Source organism: Pavona decussata, unplaced genomic scaffold (assembly GCF_977016875.1).
Source record: "Pavona decussata unplaced genomic scaffold, jaPavDecu1.1 SCAFFOLD_40, whole genome shotgun sequence".
Lineage (NCBI taxonomy): Eukaryota > Metazoa > Cnidaria > Anthozoa > Scleractinia > Agariciidae > Pavona > Pavona decussata.
The window spans coordinates 3,727,501-3,752,500 of NW_028145462.1; the positions used below are offsets into that span (position 1 = coordinate 3,727,501).

The following is a 25,000-nucleotide window of genomic DNA, read 5'->3' on the forward strand; positions in this document are numbered from 1 at the left end:
CGGTAACTTCGGAGTTCTACAACGTCCATGAGAGACAGTGCATTGATGGCTCTCCACGCAGCGTCAAAGAGAGGATTGACCTTGAAACAGAGAACATAATAACGTAAGTTATTAAAAAAAAAAAACTAAAAAAACTTCCGTCATTGAGTTGCAAGAATTTATTAAGATGCACGATCTAGTCGATTCGTGGCGCCAAAAGAATCCAGATTTGTTTGGGTTCACTTGGAGTAATCCATCTATGAAAATCCGTTGTCGGCTTGACTACCTGTTCGTTTCAAAAAAATTCACTAATTTTATTCAAGGTTGCAAGATTCTTCCGAATATTCATACCGAATATATATTCATACCAGATGTTTTTTCGCTATCTCCGGCCGCCATGTTGGTGTTCAACAGAGGGACACCAACATGGCGTCTCCATACTAAGCTGTATAAATTTGTGTGGAACATTTTGTCAAAAAACTCGAGTACGGAATACCGCACAGACCTGACAATTGGACAGATTCCTTATTTATTTATCATCTATAACATGTCAATTTCTTGACTTCATTCAAGGAATGATGTGGATTTTCCTTTTCAAAGGCGTGACAGTGAAAACCGACAATACGTCATGCTTTAAATAATAGCAGATACCATTTTTCTGATTTCCTCTCTCTAAAAAGCGATAAAATTGGCCTAGAGAAATACATCGCTGCAACGTCAAATCAAGAAGATAAGCTTGTGAAAAAGTGGAATTCTTTTCTTTTCTTTTACTACGTTTCATCTTTGTAAACGCTTGCGCCTCGCGTCGCACCCTTATCACTCCATCCTGTATTACATTATTATTATTTCTACCTACAATATTTATGTATGTTTCTTTCATGGTGTTTTTTTTATTATTATTCATTTATTTTTGTTTTTATATTACTGTCGATAAAGAAGGCATAGCGTTAATTAAGGAAGTAGTGTGGATATTGTAAGTACTTTTTAGTATTGAACTATAGTAAGTACTGTTAACAATGTAGATACAGTTAGTGTTGTTAGTATTGTGAGTATTGTAAGTGATGTTAGTTGTATTCAGTATTGTAAATACCGTTTCATGTGAGGCAAATAAAAGTTGTTAATAAAAAAATATACAGCTATTTCAATTGAGGTTGTCGGATTAAAATAAAGCTAAAAGACAAGACCGCAATGTTTTGTGGGATTATTTTTTATGAATAATTTCATCAAAATCATCCCTGCACGTGCAGGTCATTGTACTGCTAATTACAACCTATTGTTTTCTCCAGGCATGACTGATTTTGATGAATTTATTCATAAAAATCCCACGTAAACTTTCGGTCTTGTCTTTTAGCTTCATGCTTTGAACCGACAACGTTAGTTGAAATGACTGTATATATAAATAACGTAAGTTGGGAATGGGCCCTTTGCAGCTAACGGTCACGTGGTACAGAATCCGCCATGCTGGAGACCAAGCTGCATACTGGGACATCCAAAACAAAGCGACTTCATCCAATCACACTTGAATTTTCTTTGTTTTGGATGTCCCGGTGCGTAGCTTGCTCTCCAACATTGTGGATTTTGTACCATGTGACCGTTAGCTGCAAAAGACCCATTGGGTCGTTAGTCTGGAACTCGTTACCCTTAGAATTCCGGAAATATTTGTCTAAATTTACTTTTCAAAAGAAACTTAAATCAAGACTTATGGAAATTCTCACAAAAAAAAAACCGATGAATGTCTTGGGATCACTCAAATTATCAATCTCATGTAATAACTCTAAGTTTTGCATCTTTTCTTTCTCCTTAAATTTACTAGTACTTACAATGTAAGTTATATTTCACATTTTGTATTTCTTCCATAATCCGTACTACCAGAGTTACCTTAACTATTACAGCTTGTGTTGTAATGAAGTTACAATTTCATATAGTATGATATTTGTAAGTTGTTTTTTTTTCTACACGCAGGTGGAAGTATTTTTGTATTAATTTATCTGTTTGTAATATAATAAACTTGCTGTTGTTGTTGTTGTTAGTTTATACGGCGTTAGTACGTGTGCAGCATAATTATAAAACGAAACGTATATGCTAAAAGTCGTATGAATAAAAACCGTATTAAGCAATATTAACCTGAATCTTAAGGCCCGTTTTACAAGCTCGTTAAAACTGTTTTTAGAGGCTCAAATTAAGCTAATGGCAAAGAAAGTCTCAGTCAAAACTGAGGGACAAACACCTGGGCACTGCAGGGCCCGTTTCTCGAAAGTCCCGGTAACTTACCGGGCCGAATTAGTATATTTTCAAATTTTTTTTTTCGCCGATTACACAGTGATTACCAGACATGGTACTTGGCCAATGTTTTCATAGAAGTAAAAGATTTTAAAATTTAGTATTCAAAGCTAACAAAAATCGACTTCTCTTACGAAACATTTATCACCAAACACACTTATCGGGCCCGGGGGCCCGTTTCTCGAAAGTTCCCGAAAATACCGGTCCCGATAAGTGTCTTTGGTGATAAATGTTTCTTAACAGAAGTCAATTTTAATTAGCTTTGAATACTAAATTTTAAAATCTTATAATTCTATATGAAAACATTGCCCAAGTACCATGTCTGCAATCAATATGTAATTGGCGAAAAAGCATTTAAAAATTTAACTTATAGGACCCGGTAAGTTACCGGGACTTTCGAGAAACGGGCCCCAGGGGCTTCGAGATTATACTGACTACGTACCTTCTCGAATTCTGCCTGCGCCTCCTTCTTAAGCACCCCAATAGGTCCCTGCATGAGCTCAATATCCTGCTCTTGTTTCTTACACCTATCCCTAGCAGCAGCGTACTCCCTCTGACAGGCTTCTACAGCCTCTTGCCTTAGCTGCACGTCTGTCTTGGACGCCTCAAACACAGGCGCCAGCTGGTCTAACTCGCGCTGCATCTTGTTCAGGCTGTTTGTAGCCTCGTCTATTCTCTTGATGGCTTTCTCCAAGTGAGTCACCTCTTCCTAAAATGAGAGGTTCGTTAATGCCCTTATAGACTCTTCTCCAAAATGGCGGCAACATATTTGAATGAGTTAAAATTGAACTGAATGACAAACTGATACCAGCACTGGAAAGAGCACCTTTAATTTAGTAACCTTGCAACGTTTCAGCATATAAGGTGTTATATCAGCTGAGGAAATGTGAGATGAAATTTGACAAATTTACAGACGTTTGTATGAATGAGGGTATACGTCATACCCCCAGTCATGCAAACGTCAGTAAATTTTTCATTTTTCAACTTACATTTTCTCAGCTGATATTACTGACACCTGATATTCTCAAACTTTGCAGGGTTACTAAAGTAAAAGCATCTTTCTAGTGCTGGTATACGTTTTTAATTTTAACTTATTTAAATTTTCGACCGCAATTTTGGAGAAGGGTCCATTTACGTGCACTGGGGCGTGTTTCTCAAAAATCCTAATAACTGGCTGAGCCTGTTAAACACGGACCCGCACTATAAAAGGAACCTTGACCTGGCTAAGCCGCCAGTCATTTCAATGTAGACACTGAGCTGTAAAGATCGCAGAGTTCGTGCGTCAAGATACAATAGAATATTGACAGAATAATTTTAAAATCTGCATGTGTTGTTTACCTCGTGAATAAAGCTCGAGATTTGCTAATTTCTTTTTGTGGATCAACGACAATACGATTTGTCCAAAATATTCTTTTAACAGCTTAGGTTATTTTTTCAAGACACGTTTAGATTTATTTCTTGAAATACCGATTCCACAACGGTTACTTTCTACTTGCTCACTATGTCCGCCATCCCTAATGTGACGTTGTAGCAGTGACTCTGTGACAAAAGTGGGAGGAGCTATCCCTTTTACAGTGCGAGCACCTGTTTGAAGTGGAAGAGTCACAGGGCTTTTGACGTAGTTAGGACACTGGGGTGGTCATTGATAAAACTAGGCCATTGCTTTTACGATTCCGTTGATAGAAAACGTTTTTGAGTTTTGAAATGACATGAAATTCCCGTGACAATTCCCCTTTAACTGTTTTATCAAATTCTTTTTTTTTTTTTTTTTTGATCGAGTGGTGCCAAGTTTTAACAAAACCTTGTCAATCTGTTTCAAAAAATGATAAGGGGCCTTCTAAAAGAAATTACCCGTCAAAACCAGTGAAGATTGAATGCTTATTGAACAACATGCAAAATAGTTATCAGGCCCAGTAAAGTTACCGGGACTTTCGGGGCTGCCTTACACAAAGCATAAAGTGGGAATTTTCTGCAGTCGTTGTATGCCTTAACTGCAAACCTTTCATTTTTCAAAGTACCGGTTCCGAAAGAATTTCTCGCTATATTTATTCCACTCGCTGAATTATAAGAGCCTGTATGACGATTGACCAGAGGTATGATATTCAATTGATTAGTACTGCAAGTAAATAACGTAAATTATCGCTCACCTTTTCTTTCACACATAATCTCCTGCAAATCTTCCTAAATAGATCCACAAAATCTAAATACGTATCGGGCGAGTAGAACTTCAACGCCTTCCCTCCGTAAATCCTCTCAACCATGCTTCTAGATGACAAATGAACGTGAGCCATTATCGCACAAATGGCCGACAACTGTGAATCTCTCTCGCGCTTCTTCAACGGCAAAAGAGTCAGCACGTTTTCTTCCTCTTCAAGGAGCTTCTCCGCTACATTAACTAACGCCTCATGTGGCCAAGCTCGATAGACATCAACACAGCAGCTTCTTGTAACCAAACCTGGAAACCTGTACAACTGGTTCTTCTCTGGAGATGTAGACAGATCAAGCGGCGTATACTTAAGACAGACCACAACGTGAATGTGCGATTTGACTCGTCGGAAGTAGCGATCTTGGGCGATGTCTTGGTTTTCTACTCGGCGAGCTCCTCGCTTTCCCCCGGGTAGAAGCTGATTTGAAATCATGGACAGTTCGCTTGGAGTGTAAAGACCGGGACATGTACCTGGTAAATGAGTAGAGAATGTAAACTAAGCTACTATGTAATGTTTAAAACACGAGCAGCAGTGTTTTATCGGGATTTAAAACCACGAGGCGCAGCTGAGTGGTTCAGACCCGATAAAACACGTGCTGCAAGTTTCTTGAACGGCTTCAAAAACATTCCTGGAAAAGCGTGTGTCAAGAGAGTTCATAACAATGATGCTTTTGTGAACGTTGGAAATTAGAATGTTCATTCACAGAAGTAAAATTTTGATCTATGCGCGCCGAACCCATCTAGTGCCGTGCTGTCATGCTTACATGACAGTTTTTGAGCCAATCAGTAACCGTCATTTTGAGAGGACAATATCGCAAAATAACATCGTCTCAGCGCATTGAGAAGATCCCCCAGGATCGTGATAACGGGTTTTAAAACCACTACACGTGATGTTTTATCGACCGTTTGATCGGTCCACGAGCTTATGAATTATTAATGAGATTTTGAATATTATATAATCGCTTCATAACATAGCGAGCAGTTAATACGACTTCCATCTGTAAAAGTAAAGTACTGTACAGTTAACAAATCGACAGCAGTTTTCTATGGTCTATACTCTTATAGACCATAAATGACGTCAAAAAATGTTCAAAACTCAAGTGGAACCACGAGCCGCAGGCGAGTGGTTTCACTGCCAAGTTTTGGACATTTTATGGCGTCATTTTATGGTCTATAAGAGTATAGACCATAGAAAACTGCCGTCGATTTGTTAACTGTACAGTACTTTACTTTTACAGATGGAAGTCATATTAACTGCTCGCTATGTTATGAATACAATAACATGGAAAAAGTACGAGCGGAATTGGCTATTTTTTTCGTTGAGAAAGCGCGCGCGTTACATCTGACGTCATTTTTATCGTCTGTACTCTTATAGACAATAGCTACGAGCCAATCAGCGCGCGGGAATTTGGACAGTTATTGTAAAAAACAGTATAGAGAAGAGTGGAGTAGAGTGCCGCAGCGTAGGGTGGGGTAGGAGTAGGAGTAATTGGTTTTTAGAGCTGAACTGATAAGGTAATTTTGTCACCGTAAAGAGATTTGAGAGCTAACTATTCAAGAGTTAGCCCTTCGTCAGAGCGAATGGTTCTGACGAAGAGCAAACGAAAGGGCTCCAAACTTCAGAGCCCGAATCATCTCTTTAGGGTGGCTAAAATACCTTATCAATTCAGTTATTAAAACCAAACATTCGTTTCTACTCCCCGCCGACGCAGCACCACAGCTTCTTTAGAAACTAAGCCCCTGTTATCTGTTTGTTGGGTGGGGAAGACTAGAATAGACTAGAGTAGGATGGGATAGGGTAGGGATGAATCATTCTAGGAAATTCCTGAATTTTGTGACATGCAGATGATCGGAATATAGCATTCGCATAGCGCCCGTTTATTACAGCTTTAACCATTTTAATATGTCTCCTGTCCATTTTTTCAAAAACTCACAGAAAATTTCATCCAGGTGATCATAATTTACCTATCTGTGACATGACTCCTGGGTTCAAATCATTTACAGTTTAAAAAGAATTCGTAAAATTTTTTGTTTCCAACTGATTCTTTCTTCCTCGCGTATAAGAAAACAACTGTTTTCTTACCCTTCCACACACCTGGTCTGCCGATAATTAACGCTTTAACACCTAATATCGGAGAACAAATTCTCCTTTCTTGTCCCTCTACTTTTCTTATAAAGGTACTGGGGAGAAGTTATTAAAATATCAAGAAAATTCACCTTAAGTGATCATATCTTTAATTCTCATGACCTCGGGGGGTTGAATAAGCATTGATATTACAAGAATAAATTTGTTGTTGATCACTGTTAGGGTTCAAAGGGTTAACACGCTACACTCGCTGACGCATGAAAAAATTATGAGACACGACAGAAGAAGCAAACAGCGTTTCGATGTCTTCATGACATAATTACATGGAGGGATGAAGATCCTAGAAGGCGGATCATCCTAGCGCTATATGTTTTTTGCACGAATAAAGTTTACCTTCAAAAGGTTATACTTGAGTTGACCCTAGCGGCTAGGATCTTTCTGGCGATATGATATTCGTAACTGAGAGATAGGAAGATCCTAGCACGGTATAAACTACCTTCGCTCGGAAGGACCTAGAACTAGGGACAAGAAAAACAAACATGGCTGCGACCGGGCGTTCAGCTGCTAAAGGCCGACAATTTCGTTTTGCTTTCTTTTCCGTAACCACCGCGACCGAAATGTCTACGTGTAAACCAAAAAAAAAATTGTTTCGCCTTCTAGTATCTTCCTAGTGCTAGGATCTTTACCCCTCCATGTAAACAACCCCCAAAAACACCAACGACGGATGGTCGATTTATACGGTATTAGTCGTTTACCTTCGGCCATTAGTGCACATATGTCCTGCATAGAGTCATCGTTAATACCCTCGGGCACAAACAGCACAACAGGTTTTCCCTGTAAACCGGCGATAAATGAGGCCAGTTTAATCTGCTGTCTGAGGTCCTCTTGGCTCTGAAACTGACTACGCTGTACTTCGATCAGCTGCAATAAGAACAACAGTTATTTTAAGCGAACGTTGACTTAGAGGGGGCCACATGTGATTAGACTTCTTACACTGAAATTACGAACTCTTAAACCAACGGCTCGTTTTTCAAATTCATTTTTTGCGTTCTCTGAACCTCTACTTATGTTTCTACAACTTTACAGAGAAAAAGAAGGAAAAGATGGGAAGGGAAGGAAAGGGAAGGAATAGACAGGACAGTAAAGGAGAGGAAACTGTTAACAATTTCAAAGGAAACCTCCACTGTTGAAATAAATTAACGTTAAATTGTTGAAAATACAATCTTATTTTAAAATTTGTTGGAAAACATGAAAATAATATTTCTGTGTCGGACAAAACAGGATTGGATTTTCGCTCATTTTCACTTTCAAATTTCCCGGACGCCGCCATGTTGGATTTCATGACGTAATTCCGCCCACTGACAATAGCGGCAACCGTATGACGTCACAAAATCCAAAATGGCGGCACGCGGGAAATTTAAAAGCGAAAAAAGACGATAATCGTATGAAATTTTTAGCACACTTGAATGTTATTTCTAATTTTAAAGCTAAAATTCAGAATTTATGACATTTCCAACAATTTAACGTCAAAGTTTGTTGTCAGAGTGGAGGTTCCCTTTAATAAACACAAACCTTGCAGCAAGCTGCGTGGGCAGTAAGTCTTGTAAGCGTCCTTCTGCCGTAACCAAGACTTGATAACAACAAAGCATGCCCCCCTGGAGTTGCCTAGCAACAAGAAAGATAATACAAATTGTAGGAAGTCACGGAAAGACGGTCAACAGTTATAATGTCCTATTCTGGGTGATCAACGTGGAACCAGGTTCGTGATAATTTTTCCCGAAAGAAACGAAAAAAAAAAAGGAAAGAAAGAAGACAAAACAATTATTTTCATGGTTCCTTTACACAATTTCGAGAAATACTTCTCCACTGTTTCTGCCTTGTTTCTTCTTTTTTAATGTTGTTGCTTGTTGCTGGAGTCAAATTACCTTCATATATGTCCTACCTTCTTTCATAGACAGATGAAAAATACAATCTTAAGTTAATTGACACCCCCCTCACCCCCACCTCCAAACTCCACTAGAAAGTTCGACTCAAGCTTACCAGGGCTCTGCTCAAGCGCGTTGCATGCTGAAGAGCTTCACGGAAAGTCACCAAATTCATGATCCTAGCATTTGAAGACTCGGCCACTTGACGATTATAAGACACCAGACACCGCTTCATCCCTTGCTCCAAAATGCTCTCCGCGCATTCCAGGTAATTCTTGCTGGCCACTTCACTCGCACTGCTTTCTCGACCAGTTACGGAGGCGTTGAAATGCTTGCAGAACATGATGTCCGTGAGATCCTCACCAGAAAATGCTAACTGCTCGTAAGCGATTAGCGGACCGCTGTAGTTCTTGTCGTAGCTCACACCACTTGTATCATCGAACGTGACCCTTGCTCTAACCGGTAAAACAGGAACAGATGCCTCCAGCGTTGTGCCCTCCCTACTTAGTCCTTGATCGTCTTGGAGTATTAACTTATTTGGCTCATCTTCGGTGAAGCTTTGCTCGTCTCTTTCTGCACGGAATTCTCCGCCGTCAAGTCCCTCTGTTCAAAACAGATAAAACATTACCTTGTCTATCCACCATACGGAAAAAAATGATGGCTGTAGATTTTACCACAATACCTTGCGAACCAAACACAACCAATAAGCACATAGAAAGTCAAACTTCTTTAGCGAAAAAGACCAAAAATCCCTACCCTATCCCAGACGCGCTATTTTCCAGAAACTCGGTCAATATCACAGTCCAGCCAAAACAAAATCTTCAATGTGTACAACAACAATTAAAACACATCTTTCAAGTGTCAATTCCCGGGAAACCTTGTCTAGACTAGATTCTTCAATTGATTGATCAGTTTCCTGGAAAATGAAACCCTATTGTAGACCAAAACTCTCTCATTTCTATACCCTATCCCAGACTAAACTGCTTGAAAACCATACCCTTCACAGTGGCACGTAACCATATAGCTTATATATGGGAGTATCCCCCCCCCCCCCCCCTTTTTCTGGCAGAGTTCCCTAGCACGCCACAAACTTGGAACGGGGCTTAAAGGAAATGACTTTCTTTGCACATGACATCCTTACCGGTCACTTCATCCTCCACATCTGGCGCAGGTTCTTCATCTTCAGCTTGAACTGCATCCACACCGGCTTCACTCTCGTCACTTGATTCTCGTTGCTCAGCACTTGGCAGCGCCATAGAGTCATCTGGTTGGATGAGTGCCTCGTTGCCGTCTTGCCCTGCACTGTCTGGTTGTTCACAGGTGGCGGTAGGCGGTGGTGCATTTGTGCCTGGCAATATCTCTGTAATGAAGTCAAAGTGTTTTATCTTTTAGATGTGTACTACCGTGTACCGCTACTTTCGAATGAGAGGCGGGGTGGGGGGGGGGGGGGGGGGGAGCATCGCTACTTTCGGGATTTATTAGTTCCACCAGTTTTGAACGTTGCTTTCGGGTGGCCGTTCCTTTCGGAATTTACGGTAATATTGCTACTTTAAGATCACGGCCGGGTTGTTCGAAAGCCGATTAACGCTAACCCACGATTAGAAGTTAATCGAGGTTTCCATCTCGCTCGTTAAAAATGGTTTTTAAAGGTTAATTTCGTGCTAAAGGTAAAGAAAAGTCGAAGTAAAAACTGAGGGCCAAAAATCTTTTGAAAGAATCTTTATTGATTAGCAATTAAACTCGAGTCAAGTTTGCGTTAATCCAGGATTAGCTTAATCGGGCTTTGAACAACTGGGACCAGAACAGTATACTCAACTCAACTACTCTGTGTTTTGGTCAAAACTGCTCTTAGAGCAGCGAGAAAAAACATAACGTGATTTCTCCGGGGAAGAGCAAACTATAAGCAAATTTTGGAAAACTTCTCCAAAATACACGGAAAGAACTTCGGTTATTGTTAACTAAACTGAACCATATTTTAACGATTCCGTCTTTACAAATACGTTTTTTTGCCATTGAAAGTAACATCACAAATAGGTGACAATGCCCCTTTAAAGGCGTAAAGTCAAGATCCTCAGCATTTAGCTGCAGGCATCCAGCCAATGAAAGGAAATGCTGCACACAATGCCAATGTATTCATTTTTTTGTACCCTAACCTTGCACACTCTTCTGTTCCACAGACTGCTCCACAGAGAACTTCTCAGAGTCTAACTCGGAGTTATCCTTGCAGAAGATCTCTTCGACCGTCTCGTGTAACAGAGACGAAAACCAGTAGCGCTGCTCCTCGGTGAAGAGGCGATCGCTGTACGTTCGTGTGCTCTCGTGACACCACAAGCGAAGCAATGAACGAATCATTGGAGACAGAGCTGCAGGAGTCTTGATGGATAAAGCACTTTCTCTGGGGCCGCATGCCATTGATGGCCAACTAAGATTAACAAAATGCAATGGAAAATGTAAAACGTTTAAACATTGCGTTTAATTCCAACAATACTTTCTGTGATTCGTAAAAGTAGTAAAAAAAAGTGTGTTTTTCCTGATTTAGCTCGCCTTCTTTTCAACCAGTCTATTTTCAGATTAAGTCAACATAGACTCCCTGGATTTCGTACCCAGCGGGAGCAGAATGGGAGGAGGTGGAGTGGCCAGGCGGTTAGGACGCCGGACTGCGTTCAAGTACCGCTCTGTTACCCTGCTAGCAGAGTGTTTCTTTCTGGCAACTCTTTTAGCATGTACGAAGTTGTTTGCGTCTCTGGTACATGTATTTCACGTAGTCGACTTGCTTACTTCCCCAAGGAAGTCAACAAGCCGACTACGCGAAATACCATTCTAATGCTTGAATCTTACCTTCGTCCTTTCCCCACATGCCCTCCATGCTGCCCGTTTTCCTTGCCACGGAAACTCTGATCACTCTTGGCTGCTGGAACAGCTCTACTCTTACTCTCCAGCTCCGTTTCTTCAACAGCTTCCGTGCGCCTTCTTGCGCGCGGCCTGGGCCGACCACGTGACTTGGATGAAAGCAGAGTCATGCCTTGCACCACCCTGGACAATTCATGCTGGGTGAACAAGAAATGTGGGTGCAGTGGGGTGGGGCGAAGCTCCTCTTGGATAACGTTGTACAGTTTTATGGTTGCCGATGACAGCGCCTGTTAATGAAAGGAGAATTTGTTAGGCGAACACCATAAAATTCCGAAAATAGGCAACGCCAGTGCACAAAACAATTGGTTTAATGAGAAAAAACAATCACCCTGCACGTGCGTTTGAATTTTGGTCCATTTCATTGCCGTCCTCGGCAAAACAACAACGTGAAATGACCAAATTCAAGGTGTTATGGAGAACGTGAGCACACAACGGTGAATTTTTCATTCTCTTTATTAGCTCGAACAGCACGCTTACTAATTTTGTTCGCGATTAGTTCGCCGTTTTTGTACAAGTTGGATGAGGTGAAATAACCGCAAAGTAGCACAAATCAAATGAAATTATATTTTTAAGTGACGTTTTCGTTTCCGTCACTGTGGTCGTTGCTCAAGTGCCCTATCGCTTGATTGCACGTGACGTCATGGCGGCCATGTTGGTAGTATGGAAGAATAAGTATTTTTTCCTGTGGGAGTTAACTTCCATTTTTATGCAAACTATGTGAGCAAATTTTCTTTTGTTTTGACCACCAACATGGCGGCAATGCAATCCATCTTTCCGTAATAGTCGAGTGTCCGCAAGAAGGACGTTCACTTAACCTCACTACAGCATATTTCCATACCTTTGCCAGTTGGTCATGATGGGTGAGCGAATACGCTGGAAACTCCTCTAACCAGGATAGGAATACTGCACTGTAAATACTCTGAAGTGACTCAGAAGCAAGAGGAAAGAAGGACAAAACGGTCATCAGCCTGGACAGACGATGACTAATAGGATACGAAGCCACCCCTCCACAGGAAGTCACCGCACCGGGTGGTACACAGGCAGCCATGAACTGCAGGTGTTGAACTCTGTATAAATGATACCGTTGCTTATTGTACAGTGTCCCTGGAAGATAAAGTCGTTATAAGGAAATGGTGAAAGGACATTACAGTTATACCGCATATAGACGACTTTTATTTCCATTGGGTTTCAGTAATTTTGTCGCAGTCATACAGCGCTTACAACAATTTAAAATTAAGTTCTCTTTCGTAGTATTAGCTTTCTTTGTGCTTATAGAAGCGTAAAACGTTGCGATTATCTAAGGATTACTTCCCATTGCGTTCCAGCAATTTTATCACCAGTACAGTCAGATGCGGAGAAAGCAGAACGCAAGTGCTCTTCGAATCGAAAAATAAAATTTGGGGTAACCATCCATTTTTCAGAGATAATAAAGCTTCAATTTGGAAAAAAACGCCATACATTGCTTTGTATTTTACTGTTTTTTGAATAATTGTTGTTAATTATCCCTAAAAAAAAAAATGCGTGGTTACCCCGGCCCAATTTTCTTTTTGAATTTCAATAGCCTTTGCTAAGATCTGCTTTCCCCGCATAGTCATAAACCAAAGCACACCACACTTTTTGAATTTCAATAACCTTTGCTAAGATGTGCTTTCCCCACATAGTCATAAACCACACAAAAATACTTCTTTGTTAGTAGGCAGCGTCCTTTAACCTGCTTAGTACTCCATGTATGTAACATAAACGTACCTTCAGAGAGAATTTGCCTTAAAAGCTCCAGCGGCGGCTGGATCCCAAAGGCATCCGCACGAGCACAGTTGAGATCATCCAGAAACAACAACTGAGTGCGAGACTTGCTCCCGGGGAAATTCTTTACTGCAGCGCCTCCAAGGGACTTCTGGACGGACATTTGGTTCATCTCCTTACGCTGGATTTGCTGAAGTTTGTGTTCGATGGCTTCTTGGAGGAGTTTGGAAGTCAGGCCGGGAGAGAGGCAGATCCGTGCTGAGTTGTAACGTGGGTTGATAAGGTTCTGTGAGGACAGCACAAAAACATGTTTTAAAGGAGAAGCCGTCACTCCAGAAATTGTGTTTTAAAAAATAAATTAAAAAAACACCAATACAAAGTACACATTGAGTTGAATTTCTTACCGTTGTTTCAGCCTCTGAACTGCATCAGATCCACACGAAACTCCTCTAAAAAATCCAGATTGAGCGCCGCCATTTTTCTTGGCACTTAATTTCGTGTGGAGTCAAGTGTAGGAGTGCATCCAATCCACATGAAATTTAGTTCTAAGCAAAATGGCGGCGCTCAATTTGCTGAAACAACGGTAAGTAACTCAAATCAGTGTGTACTTTTTTGGTGGTTCAAAAAAAAAATACACGATTTCTGGAGTGACCCTTTTAATATTGACGGAACATATCATAAAAGGAAAAAAAAAACAGTAACTAAATCCATTACTAACACGAAACATGAGTTATGATACAGACTTTCCCTGCAGAATTTAAACATCGGCGTGGCCTTATGGTTCTCAGCTCATATGTGACAAGAAGTTACGGGAGATAAGGGGGAAAGGACAATGGAAACTTGTTTTAGCAGAATTGTTTCATTTGGTGAGATAATAGAATCTTTAATAATAAGGTTCTCTGAGCTACGCCCCTTGTTGGCTTTAACTCGTAAATACGCCAAGATTACCTAGAATAATTGGTAACTATAACTTAGCGTCAAATTCACTATTATCACTACATTCTACACAGGTACACACTGCATAGAGGCTAAGCAAAGCTTTTGATATGAAAATTACTTTTGTTTGCATATGAATGAAAACTAATTTTCATAATAATATAGACTTCGCACTTAGCCTCGCTTTCATAATGAGGTGCAAAGCAACTCGGAAATGACCCATTCAACCTGATAAGGAACATGGGTCGCTGACAGTGGTACAGACGAATCAATACTTTGCTGACCTGAACAAGAGAAGATTTTCCAACTCCCGATGGGCCTACCAGCAATACCGGCTGATGAGCAGATAGCATCAAGTCAACCAGGTAGAAGTAGCGATCCAGCTGATGAGAAAAACGACAAAAAAATAAGGCAAAGGCGATTCCCGTGAACATTTTCGTTTTCTGGTTTTCTTTTTAAAACTGCTTCAGTTGCGTTAACAACTGCAATAGTCTTTTATCTACTAAACCTACCATATATACAATATTTCGTTGTATTACGAAGTGTGGTAAATAAGGTTTTTAGTTCGAGAATTCAAAGCTGATAAGCTTTTTGTGAGTTACTTAATCATTCAACGATTTACTGAAGTATTTGGAGACTGGTCAGTGCTGTGTGTCTGTGTGTTTTCTGTTCGAATGCGTGACATCTGGAAAACCAATTCACCTAATGGCTGCTAAAACTTTTTCAGTCTATCGTAAAATGATTTGGGAAAATCACAGACCCACATAAAACTTTTCAGCTTTGAGCTCTCAAGGTTAAGGCGTGCGACGAAAACGCAAGCGCAGATGCAAGAGCAAGCGCAAGGAACGTTCACACGTCGAACGCAAACGCAAGCAGAATTGATCCAGAATGAGATACGCACGCGGATTTCAGTATCCCAAGATGGCGACAATCTTGTTACCAGAGTCCGTGTTACCCTAGATCAGCAGTCGGAAAACGAGGAATCTGGGAACGAATTTAAAGATGGCGGAAGAGGACGCCATCTTGGTTTGAACGTAAACCGTCGAGGCATGGAACCAGTATTTTTCATCTTTCGTTTGCGTTGCCCCGGTTCACACGTATGTTCACAAGTGTGAAATACAAACGCAAGCGTAAATGCAAGCGCAAGGAAATGAAAAATTTTCCATTTCTTGCGTTGGCGCTTGCATTTGTGTTTACGTTGCTCGTGTGAACCAGCAACGGCAATGTATCTTGACATTTCTTATTTGTTACATTTGACCGCAGTTAAGAGTCCATTAGTGTTACCTCAGTAACGACAGTGTACGATGAAGGCAGAGTCTTGAACTGTGCCCCAGACCTCTCCTCCCATTTCACCAGGCCACCTTTGCTGAAATCCAAGCAGTAGTCATACACCAATCCATCGGGAGGCACCAGTACGGGATAAGGTCCCGAGGACAAGAGCTGGCGGGCATGTTCATCAAACTTCACAGCGTATCTTGCCAAAGAAAAAAATGTGCGTAAATACCGCGGCTCATGTGAAAAGTAAATCAAATTTAGGTTGCGTTGGTTCGATTGACCTTATCCCAGAATAAGAATATGCGGAATGGCTGTTAAATTTCTCTTTTTAAGAAATTTGGAAGGCCAATTCCCTAAACTATCGCTGACACATGAGAATTTAAGAGCAATCTCGTACTCCAGTAACTCCTAAAACCTTTTATGAGGGATTTCTTGTCATCGTTGTATATATTCCTATTACGGAATAGGATCAATCGAACACAGCCGAAGTCATAGATACCTTGTGCAATAACAGGAACCTTAAGTAGAGACGACGCGGACGACGACGTCAACGAAAACGGGACTTAAAAGTTACATACGAGTTTGCTGAATAAATTTGCGATCATTTCTTCTCATTTAGTTTGTGTAATGTGGCTGAACTATCCAGGAGCTATCGTCGTAGGGGTGGCTTTAAAGTCCAGGGCCCAGTTGTTCAAAGCCCGATTAAGCTAATCCTTGGTTAACGTGAACTTTGATTCAAGTATATTTACTAATCCGTAAGGATTCTTCCAAAAGGTTTTGTCCCTAAGTTATGCTCCAGACTTTTCTTTACCATTAGTTTAAAATGAGCCTTTAAAATCATTTTCAATGAGCGAGACGAAAACCTCGGTTAACTTTCAATCGCGGATTAGCCTTAATCGGCTTTCGAACAACCCAGCCTAGAAAGAGCAAGGAAAATTAATCATCATGCGTACGTAAGTGTGATGAGGCAAATGCTTCAGTGATATTCTGGTCATTTCGATAAAAGGAGAAAAGAGGAATACGTCTGAAGTTATTCCATTTTTTTCGAAAAATTTCCAGTGGGAAGGACTGTTCCATTTTTTGTCCCACCAGAACGACCGGTTTTTCCATTCAAAAGGAAAACACTCCTTGTCTATTTTCTATACCTTTCATGTAGGTGACCACCAAATGCCCACACGAAGGCAAATGCAAATGAGCTGGACACTGTCCCTCTGTCACTAGCTGAGATGCCTGAACTGTGCCTACTGCTCAAAGAACTGACTGACTGTCGCTGCCTTTGATTGATCATCTGTATAGCACTGTCATCGTCCTCTCGAAGGATATGTCTGTCGAATATGGCGGACAGATAGCGCAGCAGTGTTTGAACTTCATACACTCCTGAAGCCGTCTTAGATGGTTTGTTGGTTGAACCATATCCTGCTGTCAGGGCTGGCTGGCAGTGCTCGCTCAGGAATTTTAAAGTAGAGTCCACTGTGTAGTCCATTAAACAAGAGATGATTCCCAACCTAAAAAAAAACAGAGTCAACAGCGTTACCACAATACAAATGATGTTTAAAAGTTATTCATTCATTCATTCATCCATTCATTCATTCATTCATTCATTCATTCATTCATTCATTCATTCATTCATTCATTCATTCATTCATTGATTGATTGATTGATTGATTGATTGATTGATTGATTGATTGATTGATTGATTGGTTGATTGATTGATTGATTGATTGATTGATTGATTGATTGATTGATTGATTGATTGATTGATTGATTGATTGATTGATTGATTGATTGATTTTGCAGAAAAGAGATTAAATTTTAAATCCGAGCTAAAAGATCTGTCTATTGAAATCCGAGAGCTGGGCTTGGAAGCAAAGAGCAGTCGCTTTTCTATACAGTTGTTTGCAAAACATTGGTAAAAAAAATAATAAAACGGCAATTGACAATCCAAGAGAACATTTTACTTAGACTTTAGTAGCTATAATTTATAGTTATAGCAGGAACACACCAGCTTAATGCTGCCAGAGACTGAGCCGCTCTGCTAAATAAATTATGTACGTATGTTTGTAACTTGTAAATGGTAACGCATAAGCTTGCCATAATAGGCCATTTCCGAATTGCTTTAAATCTCATTATGAAAGCGAGTGTCAGTGTGAAGGTTTTATTCTGAAAATTACTTTGTTTGCGCATGAAAAGCTTTACACTTAGCCTCGCTTTTTACATGAGGTTTACAGCAACTCGGAAATAGCCAATTAGGTATCCTGTGTTACGTCCAACATCTGTTCTTAGCATTTTCTTTCGTTTTATATATTTTTTTTCTTTTTTCTTTTTTCTCTTCTTCCCATTTCTTTCTTTTTTTTTCTGTTTTTGTTTGTCTGTGTTTTGTCTTTAATTTGTTTAACAGCGGCATTAGGAGCGAGCTATCAGAAGGAGAATCAAGCGCCGCACTGTGTGATAGAGAAATAAACGTTTTTCATACAGTCAACTGAGCATTTCACAGCAGTTACATCAACATTTTAATATAAAAACTAGCGAAATTAGTAAGGAACATTTCGCCGTCTTCATGACAGCATTAAACTAGGGAACTTAAGCAACGACGACGGCGACTGTAACGAAAACGCCACAAAACAAAAGGTTTAATGAGCAAAAACAACCGGTATGCACGTGCGTTTGAATTTTGGTACATTTCTTTGCCTTCGTCTGCAAAACAACAAAGTGAAATAACCAAATTCAAGGCCTAGGCTTTGTGGAAAACGTGAGGACGACGGTGAATTTTTCATTCTCTTTCTCCTTAACTTGAACGCCACTCTGACCAATTTGGATCCTGGATAGTTCGCGTTCTTGTAGAAGTTGAACGAGTTGAAATCAATTATGATAATCGCGAAGTAGCACGAATAAAAATGTTTTCCACGACGTTTTGGTTGGCGTTGCTGTCGTCGTTGCTCAGTTACTTTCAGGAACACAACTTACAGTAAAGAAATAAGATTTCGCTTCACCATACAATATCCTTAATTTCGATGGCATCAAAATGGCGGAGGCTGACTAGGGTCCTTTAAGTTCCTTAATATCAGGGAGTTTTAGCAACGCGACGGCGACGGCAACGAGAGAGTCAAAAAAGCAATAGGTTTTGTAACCAAAAAAAACTCTGCACGTGCATTTTGGTACATTTCTTTGCCGTCACTGCACGGCTAGGACGTGAAATGTCCTGATGACACGTTTTGTAGAGGACGTAAACACGCGACGAAGAATTTTTGTTTTTTCTTTCGCTTTCTAAACTTGGGGGCGGGCTCCAAGAATTCATCTCCAAAAAATTTCACCTACAATTGACATTTAAAGCAACAAGTTGGAATAATTGCGACTACGTTTGAAAAAACGCGAATTCATTTTAATAGAGACGTTCTCGCTGCAGTCGCCGTCGTCATTGTTAAATTTCGCTATTGTCAAGTTAATGAGGACGGCAAAACGTTGCTCCTTACTAATTTGGCTAGTTTTTAATTTAAAATGTTTCTCAAAATCTTCTCTAATTAGTTACATCTACAATCAACAAACAAAGCATGAAGACATGTGTTCACTCACCCTCTATTGGTGATGTCCCATCGAGCGTGTGCTCCTTTCATCCAGGACCTGAAGATAGATTTCCACCCCACTGTGGTTTCAGGGCAGTGGATCAGACCACAGCGAGTGACCAGGGCTGGAGACACGTGGGAGAGCTCTGTCACCTCAAACAGGAGAGTCACAGTTTCTGAAAAAAAAAAAAAACAGATAACAAGACATGGATTTACGAACATAAATAAAAATAACATCGTTATGTTGGAAAGAAGTGGGGCTCACAACTGTACAAAATCTATCAGGCAATATACCCTTAACAATCGGCGGCCATGTGGAGTCTCGGGGGATTTAAGAGGTTCGTTTTCGTACGGCAAGCCTCGCCCAGACGCGAATTCAGTGCGAGGCTTGCCGAGCAAAAACAAAGCTTTTTATTCTCTTGAGATTCAACATGGCCGCTGAGTGATAAAGTTCTATTTCCAAAACAAAAAAATACAAAATCGGAATAAATAAATAAATAAATAAATAAATAAATAAATAAATAAATAAATATATCTATTTATTTTGAGTCAAAAGATGCTATTTGTTTCGTCACACATAACTAAATACTACAGACTACACATACAAAGGAGGTTTGGTGATGGGGAAGCCTGAATTTGAAGCCGGAAGCTTATAAGGTCCAGGATCCCGCTAGCTTAGGATATGACAAAACAGAGAGCCAAGAGGCAAATTTACTCTGCGAGCTATTTACAGGGAAGGGTAATATATATAAATAGATAAATGGAAAGTTTAATGAACAAAAACAATCGCTCTGCACGTGCGTTTTACATTTTGGTACATTTCTTTGCCGTCATCAGCAAAACAGCGACGTGAAATGACAAAATTCTTGGTTTTGTGGAGAACGTGAACACACGACGGTGAATTTTTCATTCTTCTTCCTTACTTGAACGCCGTTCCTATCAATTTACTTCCCGCATAGTTCGGCCACATTGTACAAGTTGAACGAATTGGAATAATCGCGACGTAGTGCAAGTAACGCGAACTTATGTTTTTAAGTGACGTTTCGTTGTCGTTGCCGTCGTCGTTGTTAAAGCTCCCTAAAGACTTCCGAGCCCGTGGATGAAAGCGTTTGACTACATCAAGTACAAGCTAGCCAGCATTACTTTCGTATGATGAAAATTATTGTTCGGTATGTTTCACAGTCACGAGACCTATTTTTGTTCTAGTCAACAAAAATACGCAACGATTCATCTTGCCCTACAACTCTACCGTTTTTCCTATCATTTCGCTGTGTTTTTGAGTCAACATAACAAGCAGTAGTAGATTCAGACCTTCAGATAAGTTCGGGCCCAATCTTCCACGCTCGACTCTCTTCTCTTCGAGACACGAAACATCTTGGCGCCTCGGCTGGCCCCAATTTTGGTCTAAGAAATTAAGGGGGGGGGGGGGGGGGGGAGGCGGGTCTCTCCCCTGGACCCACCACTGACAAGTTGAAACAGCCTTGAAATTCAGAATGAGAAAGAAACATACTTCAACTCTTTGAGCCTCAGTATCAACATGTATGGGCCAATGAGAAACACGAACAACCAGTCAACAAAGTGTCCCAATGTTGTCCTTAAAAAAAATTGAATTTGGTCAATCTACGTTACTGTCTTGTTGAGGAAGTCAAAGAAATTTACGAAAATTTTTTAACGCACGTGCAGAGCCATTGTTTTGCTTATTAAACAATTTTTTTTTGGTGGAGGGGGGGGGGGGGTTGCTTTTTGACATTTTCTTTGCCGTAGCCGTCATGTTTGCGTCAACCCAACAGAAATCGCAACATTTGAGACACACCAAGATCCAACTTTTCAAATTGAAGATCCCTAACTTGCGATCCCTATTTCTAGAAAGTTCCACATGAGGTCGTTCTCATGTCGAACTTTCAAGACTAGAATTCGTTTTTCACATTTCTATGTGGACATACTCTCTACCTAACAGCGATGCTGCTCACCTGGCTGTGCAATCGTTTCACCATTGGCCAAGTTCAGCGCCCTGGTAGAATCCAGCAGTGTCCCCATGTTCTCCAACCACGTGTCATCCATAGGTCCGTCAAGAACAAGCCACTTCTTCACATGACACAGGGAACCCATCATTCGCGCAATCCGCTGCTTCTCAGAGGACTGGCTCGAGAGTAGGTCCGTCATGGTGTCGCACGTCAGAGTGGCGTCTCGAAGCCATTTGGACACAACTCCGTCTACCCAGACACTGTTATCAGACTGCTGTCTTCCAAACAACTATTAAGACACAAGTAAGCAAAAGGTATAAATTAAGCCGTCGTTACACGTTGAAACTTTTAGCTGAAACTTGGGTGCAACGACGCTGCGAAAAGTTTCAGCACGCGTTGCACCGTGTGACATGGTCGGTTTCGTGAAACTTTTTCGAACTTCCGTTGCGAGACAAGTTTCACGAAAAGCAGAACCGCTTTCTACTTCTGCAACGGCTCGCAACGGTTGCAGTGGTGAAAAAACAAGAGTTTCACCGTGTAACACCACTTCGTGAAACAGGTCTCGTTCGGTCTTGTCACGCTTCGCTGCATAAGCCAATCAGAAACCACGCACTCACGGCCAAGGGCATGGAACTAGTATCGACTTATTTCGCAGGAATCTGGTAACAACATTTTGAGACCAGTTTCAACGTTCCCGAAGTTTCGACATTTTATGTTACACGGTGCAATGCCTGCTGAAACTTGTTTCGCAGCGCCGTTGCACACAAGCTTCAGCTAAAGTTTCAACGTGTAACGGCGGCTTTACGACAAAATCAATTCCGACGGAAATCAGAGCAAAAACGCCTTGTAGCCAGCAAAAAAAATGACTTTTTTATTTCAAGCGGACTTTTGGGTGGCTAACAGTAACGGAAGACCTAAAGGCTGGTTTACACGTACGATAATCATAAGCATAAGGTGACATACGCAGGCTTGGTGAAAAATTTTGGCGCCAAAATTTTAAATCCAAGATGGCGGACGCCGAGCAGGTATTCAGCGACGAGATGTTGTTGCTTGTTCGTCTCTTGTGCTTATGCTTGCGTTATCCCGGTTTACACGGGCGACGCAACGACGCAAGCGCAACCACAAGAAAAAGGAGAGATTTCCTTTTCTTCTGCCTGCGCTTATGCTTGCGTCGCCCCGGTTTTCACGTTGGTTTCTTGTGCGTATGCTTATGTTTGCGTCGTACGTGTAAACCAGCCTTCACTGTAGGACAAACCTTAACCACGCAATATCTTGACAAGAAAGTTGTTTTAAATTAATAAATAAGAGACTATCGCGGTTATGTATGCAGCTTAAGCAACAGAAGTTATGATCGCAGAGGTTATGAGTTCGAATCCTGTTCAAGCCCCAATTTTTTTTTCAGGATTTTTTTCTTCAGACAGTCGCTTAAGTTGCGTACATAACTGCGACCGTCTTTCGTTTATTAATTCAATATTACCCATTTTTTACAAATTGGAATTATGTTGTAACATTTCAAACTTTCCCTGGGAGTCATTATATATCACCACAACTCTAACTTTCAGTGTATCAAAGCCTTGTTGTTTCTTAATTTAAAAAACGTGCTAATGAAAGTTCCCAACGGCTCACCTCTTCACATGTTAATGATTTTGGAAACACGACCGAGAGGTCCACTCGAGGCCAATCTGATTCCTTAAGCTCTTCAACTGGAACCTTTGCCGGTCTTAAGGAAGTGCTGATTTTTCTTTCTGCAGCTGTTTGCCTGCGTGTTTTCACGGCAGGCTGAGCCGTTTGGCCATTTATACTGTTTAGCGCACTTGCAAGTGTTGTATAGATCGTAGATTTCCCGGCGCCTGGACGCCCTAATAGGATCACGTTACGGCTGGTTTGTAAGCTGGTATGAAGCTGAAGAATCTGGAAAAATCAAACAAAAAATACTTCAGGGCAAGCAATAGCTATAGGGAGAGATTTCTGACAAGTCTGGGTCGAGAGAAAGTGAGGATCTGGGGTAAAATTCCCGGGTGTTACCGCTAACCTCAGAGGTACAAAAGGCGATTTTGACTGGTATGAACATCTGTAACCAATTAAATCCCGGCTCCGAGTTCCCTGAAACTTGTCCCAGATGATCTGTTTTTAACGCATTAATAATTCATGAATACAAAACACAGGACATCACTACTGTGAAGGAGGTTTGGAAATTGAAACATAATTATCAAAAAATTTGGTAAACTTTCGCTTTGAATTAACTATTAATTATTAATAGTTTGGAGGTTTATCGATATAGAGTCACTGCACGTGATGTATTATCGACCATTTGATAGGTCAATGGGCTATGAATTATTAATGAGTCTTTGAACGAAACTTACGACACTAGAGTAATAGATTGTAACCGTGAACCAGAAAAAAAACTTGACATTTGCTTTGAACCTTTGAGATGATTTCTTGTTTGACTTGAAGTCCGTTGGCTTGAAGATGTTCTTTGACTTCCTCGACTAACTGTGAATCTCCTTCAGTGGACACGGACATCAGCACGCTGTGAGCAAACACTTCATCAACTGCTCGGGAAAACAACTCTTTATCTTCGAAAAACAATTTGTTTCCAAAGTAGGTGAACAATGAATGAACCACAGCATTCTCTTCCATCTGACGTCTTTCAAGGCTTTCAAGAAACGGGCTTCTTGTTTTGGACTCAGAAGCTGAGAAACAGAAAAAAATAAAATGGCACAATGAAATTATAAAAATTCTTTGCATTTAGCATTTCACATTATATATATATTATAAAAAGTTGATAGGCCAGACACCAGAAACCACTCCCGCTGGTCGCTAAATGTAGCTTAGTCCTTAGGATAGTGCTCTCCCGAGTAAGTTTCTGAGAGGTTTTCCAGAAATGCACCTAACCCTGAATTTGGGTGCCTTATATAAGACAGACCTTTTGTCATTTTCATATGAAATCATGTTTGACAGAATTATTTGTGTTTTAGTAAGAATTTATGTTAAGGGACACTTTGTGATGTCTATCATACAGTTCATGCATCTCATTAGAATGAATCTCTGGATATATCTCTACCATTTTGACTATTTCACCACAGTTTATGTGCTGTTCCCAACACTTCTAATCCTAGGGCCAATCTCACAAAGCATTTATACTTGTAATCAACAGGCTGGGCCCGTTGTTCCACACTCACACAGAAAACAAGTCCAAGAAACATTGTTAGAAATCTTTAACCGTCTGACAACACTTGCTCCTAATAATCTGTGGGACGTGAAAAACCCCACACATTGTTCGAAAGGAGTAGGGGACGTACTCCCCGGTGTAATGGTCTATTTTTGTCTCTGAATTCATCTGTCTTTCACATTCATGCGTGGGATGGGTGGGTGGGTGAGATCAAATGATGGACTGATAGCGGCTGCCAGTGGCGCCTTTACATGCTGACGTCCGATCGCACCCCACAGAAGAATTGAAACCGCCATGGGACTATGTAACATGTGCGGTATATAAATATACCACCATTACCATTACCATGGTTACTGAACTCTTTCACTGAGTTTCGTTCTTTGTGCGCATGTCAAACCAAAAGCCCAGCTTGTAAAGTTTGTTAAATTGATCCCTGGCTCCTTAACCGTATACAGAAGCTACATTACAGGTAATAAGTATTCGGACACTTTCCGCGATGATTGTAAAATGAACTCCTCCTCCCCCCTCCCCACCGAACAATGTTGAGTATTGAACGTCCCGCACACCAAGATTAGGTCCCATAGAATTTTTCAACATTGTTGGGGGGGGGGGGGGGGGGAAGAGGAGACCACGCATAACCCAAAAGCATGGATGAAACGTACTGCTATGGGGAGAGTAGCACAAAATAATTACTTTGTGAGTTGATCAAATGGTTTTAAAACAAGTGTCCCAACTATTTTTGACCTGCATTGTAGCTACCATTACAAGGGAAATGTTAGTGAAAGCAACATTTATTAAGGGAAGGGAGCTGGTAAATTTGCTTGCTGGTTTGTTTAGTTGTAACATTTCTCTCACAAGCCTAATATTGTCAACTATCGTTATAGCAATTAGCCTCCCACGCAGACGTTCTTAGGGATTCGTCACGCGTTCCTGCCCCACGAACGTCTGCTGAAACGAACAGCCA

The 25,000-nt window shown here is 40.8% G+C and overlaps 1 protein-coding gene and 1 long non-coding RNA gene across 3 annotated transcripts in view; one reads left to right on the forward strand and one right to left on the reverse strand.

The window, feature by feature from the left end:
- LOC146483249 (uncharacterized) overlaps nt 1–1,384 on the forward strand; it is a 333,500-nt gene extending 332,116 nt beyond the window's left edge. Inside the window, exon 3 of the long non-coding RNA XR_014863963.1 lies at nt 1,116–1,384. This is a non-coding gene — a long non-coding RNA (uncharacterized LOC146483249). The remainder of the gene's footprint in view (nt 1–1,115) is intronic.
- Nucleotides 1–25,000, reverse strand: part of LOC146483274 (dynein heavy chain domain-containing protein 1-like) — an 84,606-nt gene that overhangs the window by 23,646 nt on the left and 35,960 nt on the right. For both annotated transcript variants that reach the window (XM_085106337.1, XM_085106336.1), the window contains exons 26-43: nt 23,289–23,557; nt 22,491–22,775; nt 20,871–21,153; nt 18,911–19,076; nt 16,486–16,845; nt 15,350–15,539; nt 14,350–14,448; nt 13,133–13,415; nt 12,225–12,490; nt 11,315–11,613; nt 10,630–10,898; nt 9,618–9,836; nt 8,592–9,079; nt 8,124–8,216; nt 7,307–7,472; nt 4,407–4,936; nt 2,702–2,968; nt 1–80 (exon numbers count right to left, since the gene is read on the reverse strand). The exon at nt 1–80 is cut by the window's left edge and continues 66 nt beyond it. In XM_085106337.1, the coding sequence (XP_084962463.1) occupies nt 1–80; nt 2,702–2,968; nt 4,407–4,936; nt 7,307–7,472; nt 8,124–8,216; nt 8,592–9,079; nt 9,618–9,836; nt 10,630–10,898; nt 11,315–11,613; nt 12,225–12,490; nt 13,133–13,415; nt 14,350–14,448; nt 15,350–15,539; nt 16,486–16,845; nt 18,911–19,076; nt 20,871–21,153; nt 22,491–22,775; nt 23,289–23,557 (4,612 nt within the window). The remainder of the gene's footprint in view (nt 81–2,701; nt 2,969–4,406; nt 4,937–7,306; nt 7,473–8,123; nt 8,217–8,591; nt 9,080–9,617; nt 9,837–10,629; nt 10,899–11,314; nt 11,614–12,224; nt 12,491–13,132; nt 13,416–14,349; nt 14,449–15,349; nt 15,540–16,485; nt 16,846–18,910; nt 19,077–20,870; nt 21,154–22,490; nt 22,776–23,288; nt 23,558–25,000) is intronic.